Source organism: Abrus precatorius, unplaced genomic scaffold, assembly GCF_003935025.1.
Source record: "Abrus precatorius isolate BTA unplaced genomic scaffold, Abrus_2018 Scaffold3, whole genome shotgun sequence".
NCBI lineage: Eukaryota > Viridiplantae > Streptophyta > Magnoliopsida > Fabales > Fabaceae > Abrus > Abrus precatorius.
The window spans coordinates 28,060,458-28,073,164 of NW_020874373.1; the positions used below are offsets into that span (position 1 = coordinate 28,060,458).

General features: G+C 31.3%; 2 protein-coding genes across 2 annotated transcripts; both read left to right on the forward strand.

Moving 5' to 3' along the window:
• The first annotated feature begins 2,244 nt into the window (after positions 1 to 2,244).
• LOC113862417 lies at positions 2,245 to 2,916 on the forward strand. The gene has a single exon (XM_027495504.1). It carries the CDS (start codon positions 2,245 to 2,247, stop codon positions 2,914 to 2,916), a length of 672 nt encoding a protein of 223 aa, XP_027351305.1.
• Positions 2,917 to 8,148: 5,232 nt separating this feature from the next.
• Positions 8,149 to 12,492, forward strand: LOC113861909 (phosphatidylinositol:ceramide inositolphosphotransferase 1-like). The gene is made up of 12 exons (XM_027495014.1): positions 8,149 to 8,836; positions 8,966 to 9,055; positions 9,841 to 9,927; positions 10,022 to 10,090; positions 10,243 to 10,323; positions 10,926 to 10,997; positions 11,105 to 11,165; positions 11,248 to 11,350; positions 11,455 to 11,550; positions 11,631 to 11,677; positions 11,765 to 11,892; positions 11,994 to 12,492. The coding sequence occupies exons 1-12, from the start codon at positions 8,723 to 8,725 to the stop codon at positions 12,072 to 12,074; spliced, it is 1,029 nt and encodes a 342-aa protein (XP_027350815.1). The 5' UTR covers positions 8,149 to 8,722; the 3' UTR covers positions 12,075 to 12,492.
• The last annotated feature ends 215 nt before the right edge of the window (positions 12,493 to 12,707 follow it).

The window sequence follows — 12,707 nt, forward strand, 5'->3', positions numbered from 1 at the left end:
TCATGTGATTAGATTATCTAATCATATGAGAATTATTCCATATATATAATACAACAGGTAACTAAAATAACAGTTTAATTAATTAAAGTGTACAAAATAAGTAAAAATAATTTTCATATAATTATTCATTAATAGATAGAAACTTAATTTTCGGACAATTGAGTTTCAAGACAACTTCAAAAGGTACCTAAAATAAGTAGTGACAAAATAGTCACTTTACAATATGAAAAAGGTTAGGTGTTGACTCACATACAAGATATAGTTAAACTAAAACATAAAGCAATTAATAAATTGTGATAAGGTAAAGTAAAGACTTAAAAATATGTTTGATTGAGCATTGACTACTTGTACTGTTTCGATTTGGTAAATATATAAAAGCTTCACTATTAATCAACTATTTTCTATATTAATTCATTACTTTTATTGGTATTAAAAAGGATGATTACAATTTTTTTATAATGTAGTGATCATGTAGACAACACGAGGCCAATAACTTTTAGTGAACTAAAATTATGAGAATAGTATATACCTATCGACCAACTTCAGAATATCACATCAATTAATTCTCATTTTTTTTACAATAATCCTTCACAACTCGACTAAAAACTAGGAGTGTAAGCAGGTATCGATATATTTTACAATTCAAGAAATTCAATTCAACATCCTCAATGTAATTGGTTCATGCATTGAATTTTAAGAGTAAGTCGAATTACTCAAATACACAATCCAATTAATATATTATTTAATGTTCAAAATTATTTTCTAATACTTACTTACACACAACAACAATATTTAAGCAAAATGCACTCTAATTTGGTACGTATTCTTACCTACCCTCCATGAATAAGATGTATATCTCAACCTGGCTATTTTTCAGTCAATTGACGCTTAATGGCCAATTAAATTTCCATAAACAATCAACAATCTCTCTCTCTCTCTCTCTCAGTCAATATTAAATCCAAAATCTCAAATATAAAGGTAAACAAATGAATTTAATTTCCAATACAGGTTTTTGAATCTTTTGTTTTTGTGTGGAGGACAATTTTACAAGCATCCTTTTATTAATGACCAATCTACTGAAATTCTTATGATTATTTTCTCATTCAAATATTGTCCGAATTTGATTGCGGTCTCGGTGGACCGTTAGATTTCCCCTATGGGCTGGCAAAACGACATGCGTAAAAGAAGCCACACATTCCAACTTGCAACGGCAGAGCGTCTTTGACCACGTGGCCTACCTGTATCTCTCAGTCACTAACCCACTTTCAAATTCCACAAAAATAATCATTTTAAAATTTTTTATTTTTTAACATTTCCAAATAAAACGAAATTAGTTTAATGGTGCAACCCTTATGCCTAGTTAGATTTTAATGATTCCCTTTTTATGGAACACGGGAGGCATTTTTGTGGCACAAATGTTATTAAAATTTAAACACAGTAAAAAGGTTTAATTCTTATTTAGATTAAAGTAATTTGGACTATTTGAAATGAGATAAATGGCATTGTCTTTAATGAAGAGCTACCGGACATAATGGGAATTATGGATATTAACAAAATTAGATTTTGGCCTTGGTTGGCCTAAAACATTGGGCATTCATCCTTTCTCTCGACAGTGTATTAATTTAATTTTATGCAATTTTTAGGGTCTTATTTTACATCTTAAAGTGGTATATATGTATTGTTCTAAGGATTAGCTTACCCTGTGTACTCTTTATTAAAAAACATATTTTGCTGATAAAAAAAGTTGAAATTGGTTAAGCAAACTATAGTTATGTATCATAAAACATTAACGGTATTTTATAAAGTAAATGAGTTTAATCTAAATGTTGCTCAAATATTAAGGCTATGTTTGAAATAACTTATTAACAGCTAAGAAAAAATAACGTGATTTTTATAAGTTAATTTTAATTTATTTTAATGAATTTTTATATTTTATTATAATAAATATTTTAGTATATCCCAATAAATTTGATCATTAAATTTAAGATATAAGTTATTAATAAAAATTTATTAAACAAGTATTTAATGCAAACACACTCTAAACATGAAATTGAGGTAGAAAATAAAATATTGTTATGTAATTAAAAACATTTAAAAGGGATTATAAAAAAATTAAAAGTTTTAAATTTTTAATCAATTTTAATAAATTATTTTAGTATAATTTATTAAAAAAATTATTTATTGATTTTCGTCAACACACAAATCATGGAGAATGCTATCTCTGGGAGAGCGTAGCCAAGAAGCATGGAGATTCCGCTAAAACCTCCTGACACAAATTCATTCAAACCACGATGGTCTTTTAAGAAAAAAGTGGCGGATGCTCCCTCGAAACATAAGCCAACTCGTGATCTTCTTAAGGAGGGGGTTATGTCACTGGAGCTTGAAGGTGGAGACCGCCTTCTCCCTAAGTTTCATATCACCCCAAAGACTTTTGAAGACCTGTCTCAACCATGGAGAAAATGTTTGGTGTTTAAATTACTTGGGCGTAATATTGGTTTTCTCATGATGAAAGAGAAGTTACGGAATATTTGGAAGCCACAAGAGGGGTTTGAGCTCATGGATATTTCACATGGCTACTATATGGTGCAATTTGATGAGGACGCTGACAAAGAACAGGTATTGCAAGGTGGTCTCTGGATGATCTTCGATTACTACCTGATCGTCAGACCATGGACTCCGAAATTCGTAGCCTCTGAAGCTCGAGTGGACAGTACCTTAGCTTGGGTACGGTTTTCGAGTTTGGGACTCATGTTTTATGACCAGAGTGTTCTTCTCACTATTGCCTCTGCCCTAGGCAAACCTATCAAGGTTGATGTGAATACCCTGAACATGACTCATGGGAGATTTGCCCGGGTTTGTGTTGAGATAGATTTAGATAAACCAGTGATGGGAAAATTCTGTCTGAATGACGTTTGATACAAGGTTGAGTATGAGGGACTCCATATCTTGTGTGCTCTATGTGGATGCTATGGACATGTGGCAAGTAACTGCATATCGCATATCTCGGAGACGACTCCCATCCATGGGGAGTGAATGATTGTGAAGCCCAAAAATAGGAAATTATAATCAATTGTAAAATAAACTTGACCACTTTCGATTTGTTAGAAGGTGCTGGATTTTAGCTTTGTCTTAAGGAGTCAAAAATTACAACTTACTTCTGATGAATGAGTTGTATTTTATTAGTTTCTAGTATTAAAGTAATCTAATAATTATTACTTTGAATAGGTAAATTTGCTGGTTGCATTACGTTAGATTATATTTATACATGAGTTGTGTTTATAACCACTTAATATGTCAATCTACTAGCTGTATAATTAGCCTACAAAAATTGCTTTGAAAAGTTAAATCACTAGTTGTATTAGAGGTGGTAAATTGCATAGGATTGCAAGCTGGACACATACTATTAGGAAGCTGACAACCTAATCATTGTATTATAAATAGGAAAAGCTAGTAAGCTATTTGTGTACTAGAGGGAGCATAAAAAAAATAGAGAGAGAAGAACTTCAACGAGTTATATACTTGAGTGTTGTGTGTTTTGCAAAATTTGGCTATCAACAAGCCAAAATTTTGAGTGTATTATTTATTCTTTCAATACAAATATTTTGTGAGATTAAAATTTTGTTCTTTGAATATTTATATTTTCTTCTCATAGCATATAAATTTTAACAAGGTAATTTTATTTTTAATTGCCAACATCTAGTATCAGAGCTTGTTGTATCGAAATGGCAGCAAGTTCAAGCATGGGAGCAAATCAAGATCAACAAGTACAAACAACTATCTTCAAGTTTGATGGCAAATCAAATTTTGCCATGTGAAAATGATTGATGGAGCTATGTTTAAAAAGCAGTGGTTATGGTGAAATTATCAAAGATGGTTTTACTGAACTAACTGAAGGACATAAAGGAAAAGTTGATATTCAACAAGTAGATAAAAATCGTCTATTTAATGAAAAGGCTTTATTCTTGATTTGTCAATCTGTGGAGCTGCATGTTCTTGAGAAAATTTTCTATGGTAAAACAGCAAAAGAGGTTTGGAAAATTTTGCTCAAAACATATGAAAGTGCTAATCCAGTCAAATGAACAAAGTTGCAAGGCTTAAAATGCCAGTTCGAGCTAATGGAGCAAGGAAGAGAAGAAAACATTCATAACTATTTCTCACGAATGGACAAACTTGTTAATGAAATAAAAAACAACGACGACGATGACATACAGGAGAAAGAAATCATGGAGAAAATTTTGCACACGTTATCAACTCGTTTTGATTACATGGTTGCCACCATTGATGAAGTAAAAGATCTCAACACAATGACTCTAAATGATTTGCAAGCATCTTTGGAGTCACATGAAATGCGAAGGATTTTTTACAGAAGCTAATGCTTCCTTATGGTGGCATTCGATTATTCTGTATAAGCTTGTGGCACGCCTGGCCATGATGGCTTAGTGGGTTTGGAGACGACCCAACACTACTGTTTTGGGTGGTATAGCATGAACTTCCCATTATGTGATATGGAACATTATTATGGACGCATCTGATAACCTCAAGATTCAAAAACAAAATAAGCCTTGAAAGACAGATGTGATTTGCGGCCTTCAGATTACTCTTATGTTAAGGTTACAGTAGATGGTAGTTGGTTGCCATGAAACAATATGATGGGTACTAGTGGTGTCATCAGAGATAGTACTGGAAAATGGAGGTGTGGCTTTACAAATTCATTTAGGGAAGGTAACCTTCTAAGGGCTGAATTATTGGCTATGGTAGAAGGTCTTTCAACCGATTTGTGATCTGTGAGTCAGATTATCGGGGCACAGTGACAACAGCTTTGTCACCTAACTGGGGTCCTTCAAAGTGGCATGTTCATGCTGATGTCATATCTAGATTGCGGGAGTTGATGGGAAGGAGTTGGACACTATATATCTTGCATATTCCTCGAGAGCTGAATAGAGTAGCACACTGCTTAGCTAGTTGGGGGGCTTTATCTAGCGCGCCTTATACTGTTTGGGCCAACCCTCCAAACTTCGTCTTGCATGATGTGGGTTTGGACAAGGTGACTTTACCTTAATTTCTGTTTGGTTTTAATTTTATTACACTACCAAATTAAATTTGTTTTTAATAAATTTTATATTTAAATTTATTACATAAACTTCATATGATAAAAAAAATTGTTATATCCCTTATTCTTCTTATTTGGCAAAGGTTGTCAAACAAAATGAGTATACACAAACCTATTTATAATGCTATCTCTCTACAAGAAAGAGCGACTTTAATTGAATTTTTTAAGCTATAGATTACTTAATCATGGGAAAGTACGATTACCAACATTTGATGAAGTAAGGAGAATTAGTAAGTTAACACTGTTGACAATTTGTTTAGAATCTTACTCTTTGTTTTAGAAATAATTTTAAGGAGAAAGTAGGGAAGAGAAAAATTCATTCGTTAGTAATTTTTATTTGAAAATTTTTAAATATAAAAAAAATTTATAAAATTTTTGTAAAATATTTTTAAATTCTTTTGAATTATTATTTTTTATTAATTCTCCTTCTCTTTGTCTTTCCTTCTTTTTTAAATTAAATTTTCTCCTTTTCTTCAACTCTTAAATTTAAGAGTTGTTTGAAGAGAAAAAAAAAGGTAATTATTTTTATTTTTAAATTAAAATAATTATATATAATTTATATTAATGAATAAATAATTAATATATTAATTTTATATTAGTATATTATTTATATTTTTTACTTTAAAATACTATAAAATAAGTAAAATATATTTATTTTAGAATAAACAAAATTTATCATTGAAAATTTAATTCCTCCTAATTTGTTTGATGGTCCTAATTTGATTAATTAGTATCCTACTCCTAATGGAACTTTTTCCCTCAAAACTCCCTGCTATCTAATTTCTAGAACCTACTTCTTTAGCATATGGTAAGTTTGGTTTATTTTCTACAGTATAGAATTGGCAAGACTCTCCAAAAATTAAGACGTTACTTTGAAAATCTACCTTTAAAAGAGGTTTTTCAACTTCTAATATTTATAGAAGATGTTGTTCAGCTCCCGAAAACTATTATACATGTTCTTTCCGATTTTTTTTTCTGCAAAAATCTGGAATAATTTGATCCTTGAAAAATCTGATATTATTTCTTAAGTATTGGTTTAGGTAAGTAGCTTTATTTTTTTTAATTAACGTAAGTAGTTTTATTTCAATTTAACTAATTCATTCTTAATATTTTATTTTTTTATTAACGTAAGTGGCTTTATTTCAATTTAACTAATTCATTCTTAATTAACGTAAGTGGCTTTATTTCAATTTAACTAATTAGTTTTCTAATATTTTAACTAATTAGAATAATCTGTTTGTTGTTACTACTTGATTTATTTAGAGAAATAGATATGACTAGATTTTCAATAATAGAAGTCTTAATTAGAATGATATTATCTTTAAATCTCATAATTATGTGAAATCCATTAAGTTTGAGATTGGTTTTTATTTCTCCTTTCCTAATAGTACTTGCAAATAGGAGGAACTTTGATTGCCTGGTTTCCTCCTCAAATTGGCAAGTACAAAGTAAATATTTGTTCTGCCTTTGAATTGTAGGCTATTTTTTCTAGCCTTTATCTTGCATAAAAGCTTGAATTAAAGGACATAATTGTAGAAATAAATTCAAAAATAGCCATTCATATGATTAGTTATGATATTTCTTGTACTGTAGATTTTTTCCAATTATTAGGAAAATTAGAGATTAAATTCAGTCCCTTAAAATTATTAGTCTCTATTATGTTTATAAAGAGACTAATTATTATGTTGATTTTCTTGTTAACTAGACTTATAATATTTCAAATATAATTTGTTGATTATTTTCCTTCCTCTTTCGGTAGTTTTTCTCCTTACTGAGGATGATTGTGCAATTTGTTTCCCCATATTAGTTTGTTAGGTTTGGTTGTTTCTGTCTTAAATTTTTAAGCCCTGTTCATTATAAATAAAAAATAAAAAATTTGACTCTCAAATTTGTATAAAAGTTGACATGTAATAGTATTCAACAAAAGCACTTTTAATTAAGTATTGCTCTCTTTTTAACTACACTACATAATTTATCCTACATTTAATATTCAGTGTTTTATTCAATTTTGGTTTATTTTTTTAATTTTAAAAATCTTAAATTTTTAACTTATTGTAATAAAAGCTTTTTTTTTAAATTACACGATTTATTAAACTTAGAAAAGGCATTTGTGCAAACAAAAATTAAAAGGAAATATATTATAATTTTATTTTTTATTTAAATTTTTTAAAAAACATGTGTATGGTGTATAATAAATTTATTACTATACAAATCTAAAATGCATACATTATACATAAATTATATAATATAAATTTTTAAAAATTGTAAATTTCTTCCAGTTGTAGTTTCCTGTTTCTATTAATTAATTAATTCATTATATCTTTTTCCTTTAAAAAAGTCGTAATAAAAGTATTTATTGTAGTTCTTTTGAATAAATTTTCGTACAAAAAATATTTTATAGTTATTAATGAAAAACTAACAAAATTTGAAATAAAATAACTGTAGCTTACATACCCTACTAACTACTTACGAGAGCTTAAAAGATCAGGTAAAAAAAGAGTTACACAATTTATATAATAAATACAAAAATTAAAGCATGTCTGGTTCAGAAAAGGGAAAATCACTGCGCAAACTATCATGAAATTAGCAGGCCGAAGCCGGGGGATCCGAAATGATCCATAGCCACCCTTTTCTTTTTTTCTTCCTTCTACTAAAATCTTTGTTGCTATTAGCCACCAAAATAATCATTTTTCCTAATTTTCAAACAAAGAATAATAATAAAAAACAATTTAAGATCATTTTTTTAAATAATTTATTTTTACTAATACTAATTTTCAATACTGGAAGATTCTATTAACTTTATTAAGGTTTTGTTTGTCCTTGTCTCTCACTTTCCTAGTAACAGCACGCTCCACAACAGGAGAGAGAAAGTAAGAGGGACAACGTGTGTTGGTGGCGTCAAAGCATGTATCTAAATCTAGTCTATCTATTTCAATGTACCTTTCTCACTCTTCATCATCTTCCCTTCTTTTTCGTTTTCCTATTCAAAATCTCATAATAGAAAAATCAACCCTTCTTTTTTAACGAGAGAAAATTTCAAAATGTGGATATAAAAAAAGAAACTTCCTTAATATAAATAAATAAATAAATATATATATATATATATATATATATATATATATTCTTCATTCTCTTCCTCTTCTCAACCGTCTTCTCCGTGTTCAACTCGCGTGTGCATTGCAGTCAGACCAAGCGAGAAAGGGAAGAGAAAGAAAGCACAGAGAGAGAGAGAGAGAGAGAAAGCGGAGCCCAAACACCCATTTTCACCATTGTAATTCTCGTTCCATTTCAGAGAACCCCTTTAATTTTAATTTTCTGGGAACTGGGCAATTTGGGATCATCATTTGGGTTCTCTCGATCTCCTCCTTTCTGGGTTTCGGTTCTTCTCTCAGATCCTCTTCGTTTCTTCTGTGCTTTTGAATCGGATTTTTGAAGCCCCGGTTGTGTTTGTCTCTCGATTCTGCCTGGTGGTTGTGTTTTTCTAAGGAAAATTCGGTTTTTCGTAGTGGCAGTGTGGAAAAAGGATTGATTCCTATCTGGGTTCTGATGCGATTGTTGGTGTGTTTTTGGAGGGCAATGATGTTGACCTTAATAGTGTCGTTATGAAGTAATATGGAAGTGGTCGTTACACGGTTACAACAGCATCAACAACATAACAAAAACAACAACAACAACATCACAAACAAGAAGAACATGTCGCTTTACATTCGTCGCGAGGCTTCCAAGGTTGGTTGTTTTTGTTCTTTTGGACAGTTTTTGATATTCAGTACAACTTGTTATTCATCTGGAAATGGTTTCCTTTTTCCCTCTCAAAATTGTTAATTATAATCATTGTTTAAATGTTTTGATGTGCAGCTTTGGAAGAGAATTTGTGCAGAGACAACTACAGAGATTAACCTCCTTGGGGAGAATTGGAAGTACCTTCTCGCTGGTCTTATTTTTCAGGTTGCTTTCTCCTTTTACTTTGATCAATCTTATGTAATTTTAATTGTGGTTTGTTCTGGCTACCCTTTTTGTAAAAAGGATGCAAAGGTTCTTTTTTTTTTTCTTTCTTGTGGAGTATAGATTGAATTAGTTCTCACATGTGGTTGTGGGAACTTTACTTGAACGCTACAAAAAGTTTTTCTTCATGTTGGTGTGGTTGCTTGTCAAGATTGCTTGCTTTCTTTATTAGAAACCAGGTTTAATATACTAATCTTTTGAGTTTAATAACTAAATACTATTCTGTCAACAATTATCATCTAGTGTCAAGAGTTTGATATCTTGATATTTCAATGAGGGAAAAGTCAAGGAAATGGTAACTGTGCAAACGTTGTTTGTCATGTACTGCAACTATAAGGATTTGGCATTCCATGCATGCTCAAAATTGGATCAATTATTGATTCCTAAATGAAATGCTGGTTGCTCAAAATTAGTCCATGTGGAGCTCTCTGCTTCCCACATGATCAAATGTTTCATTTCTCTTATTGAAAGAAAAGAAACCTTTAATAGTTTGGAGATACTTGTTGAAGGCAACTGTTTATTATATATATAGTTTGAGAAAAGGAATAGAAATAAGAATGACAAAGTTTTGTATACATATTTCTAAGCTTTATATCCTTGTCTAACGTTATGCATGATGAATTATTGTATAATACATTAATTTATTATTAGTTTTATATACTTTTATTTATTTATTTATTTATATATTATGGTTTCATATCTAAATCAAAATTACTGTTTCCTTACAGTATATACATGGTTTGGCTGCTCGAGGAGTTCATTATTTACATAGGCCTGGCCCTACTCTACAGGATCTTGGATTCTTACTTCTTCCGGTGTGTAATTGTCATTCCCTTTTCTCTGCCTCTCTTGAAAAATCCGTCTTACCTAGCATTGCCTTTTGAATTTTCAATCTTGGTGCTGTTACAGGAGCTTGGGCAAGACAAAGCTTACATTAGTGAAACACTGTTTACCTTTATCTTTTTATCCTTTGTCCTTGTAAGAATTCTCGACCATACTTTATCATTCTCTCCTTTCTCTGCTTTCTCTCTGTAGCCAGTATTTTATTTTTCACTGTGTCTTCAATAAGTATCACAGTTTTCATGAAGTTTTAAATTTAATGATTTGTTCTGCAATATGTGCTTTTACAGTGGACATTTCATCCTTTCGTATTCAAGAGCAAAAAGATCTACACGGCTCTAATATGGTGCAGGGTTCTAGCATTCTTAGTTGTAAGTGTTTATCATGCGTTTATTATTGTCTAATTCATTTAGAACTCTATTTAAACATGTGACTTGAGTACTTAGGGTTAGAGGTTCAATTATAGTGTATTGCCAACATAAAATCCAATCCTTAATGTCAACAAGGGTAATGTTGATTATTAAAAAGTAATGTCATGATTTGGCATCTCAGCTCTCAAGTCTAGTGAAACTTCCATGCATTTGTGTAAAAGTAAGACAGATTACTTTATGCTACTTTTCATGACAATCATACGTTGCATATTATTTTTAACCCTTTATTAGTTCTGAGTCTTACAGATTTAATTCCATGAGGCATCTTATATAGAAATCGATAATTTCCATTGTTTTGGAAGCAAATTATGTTCAATGCTTAATAAGTTGATCAATTTAAGTCATGAGAAAAGATATAAATAATCTGGGAAATGACCCTTGTGATGATCATTGACTTGTATATGTTCCTTCACTTCCTTTATAAGTGGAGTGAATACATGGTCATTCCAATTTTTGAGGTTGATTTAATAACCTATTAAATACGGATGCAATGTATGACAGCTTTCTGATAAGTTTGGCTCATCTATAATTGTTAACTGCAGGCTTCCCAGGCTCTTCGCATAGTGACATTTTATGCTACTCAGCTTCCTGGTCCAAACTACCATTGCCGTGAGGTATGCTTACTTGAGAATGTCTGCTGTTTAAACAAACATCTTGTGTAAACTATGTGCGAGTTTATTTAGTTATTTATTAACTTAACACCACGTTATGTGCTATGCAGGGATCTAAACTTGCTACACTGCCTCGTCCGGAAAGTTTCCTAGAAGTCCTCTTGATTAATTGTAAGTATCTATAGCACTGTAGTTGTTTATCTTAGATGCCTTTGTCATTGTTTTGGTGCTCATTTGATTTTGTTTGCTGCAGTTCCCCACGGCATGATATATGGATGTGGTGATCTGATATTTTCGTCGCACATGATCTTTACTTTAGTCTTTGTTCTTACATATCATAGATATGGCACAAAAAGGTAAATTGGCTCCCAAGTTTCTTTTACATAGGCATTTTACCGCATTAACTCGCCATTCCTATAATAAGTTATAACTTATTGTGATTATTCATTAACTTCTGTAGGTGTATAAAGCAGCTAGGGTGGTTGCTTGCTGTATGTCAGTCTCTCTTGATAATAGCATCTCGGAAACATTATACAGTTGATGTAGTTGTTGCCTGGTGAGGAGCATTTTCTGAATTCTAATATTAAAATTGTGTGGTCCATGTCCTTTTTGATTGAATGTTTTGATCCCTCGCAGGTATACTGTTAATTTGGTGGTGTTTTTTGTTGAGAAGAAATTGCCAGGTTTGCACATTTGGACATAATTACATGTGCTATTGCCACTTACATTGAACTTGAATTTGGTGTTGTGCTAACTTAGTTATTCCACAGAATTGCCAGACCGGACAAGTGCAGCTGCAACCTTGCTGCTACCATTGAGCACCAAGGACAAAGATGGCAGGACCAAAGAAGAGAACCACAAGTTATTGAATGGGAATTCTGGTGACCCTGCTGATTGGGTATGCTGAATCTATCTACTCGTCCTTTTTTGCTCTCTTCTTTTTATGTAATGTCATTGTCTATGATCTTGACATGACATGGTGGTTGTCACTTTGTTCAGAGGCAGAGAACTCAAGCAAATGGTAAGGTTGTGGAAGATGGTCATGCACTCCTTGCTGACACTGCAAAGAATGGTGCATAGATTTATGAGCTTCTGCTGCACCAAGTGGATCTGCTGCAACATTGCCATAGGGAAGTTACAACCAGCAATTAGAAGATTTTGTTACTAGGAAATATTGGTAGCATTGATTTGTATTAATTAATCATATTGTAAATCGGTTGTGCTTTTTAACATATTGCAGCCCTGATCCATTGCCATTGTTGTTAAACGATTTTTAGCATCAGCATGTGCTATAGAAATTTTCCAATTCATATTTTCCTCCTTGTGTACCATGTGCGTAGTCTTCCCATTATTATTATTATTATTTTGTGCACCATGGTTTTTACATGGTGAGAAATCATTATCAGTGAAGAATGTAATGAACTAATTAATGTGTAAAGAATGGTTAATTCGAGTTCCCGAACTTATAAAACTGACCCTGCTGATACAAGGGTTAATGCGAAAATCTCATGTACCCTCATAGTACTATGTCAGTCCACAAAAAATTAAAAACATGGCACATGATGTGCATTCATTATTGAGTAAAGATAATGTCAAATTAAAATTAAAATTAAATTTTAGCCGTTGAGACAATTATTACTCTTACCTAAATACGAAACGATGGATTGGAATTATGTAATCATTTTTGTTTCTGTATTTGTCCCTCCAATTTAA

What these genes read in the sequence shown, in the direction of transcription:
- LOC113861909 (XM_027495014.1), top strand. Translation starts at nt 8,723, where the DNA reads ATGGAAGTGGTCGTTACACGGTTACAACAGCATCAACAACATAACAAA. An exon ending in TTCGTCGCGAGGCTTCCAAG is followed by an intron (nt 8,837 to 8,965) that starts GTTGGTTGTTTT and finishes TTTGATGTGCAG; the next exon opens with CTTTGGAAGAGAATTTGTGC. An exon ending in TGTTGAGAAGAAATTGCCAG is followed by an intron (nt 11,678 to 11,764) that starts GTTTGCACATTT and finishes GTTATTCCACAG; the next exon opens with AATTGCCAGACCGGACAAGT.
- LOC113862417 (XM_027495504.1), top strand. Translation starts at nt 2,245, where the DNA reads ATGGAGATTCCGCTAAAACCTCCTGACACAAATTCATTCAAACCACGA.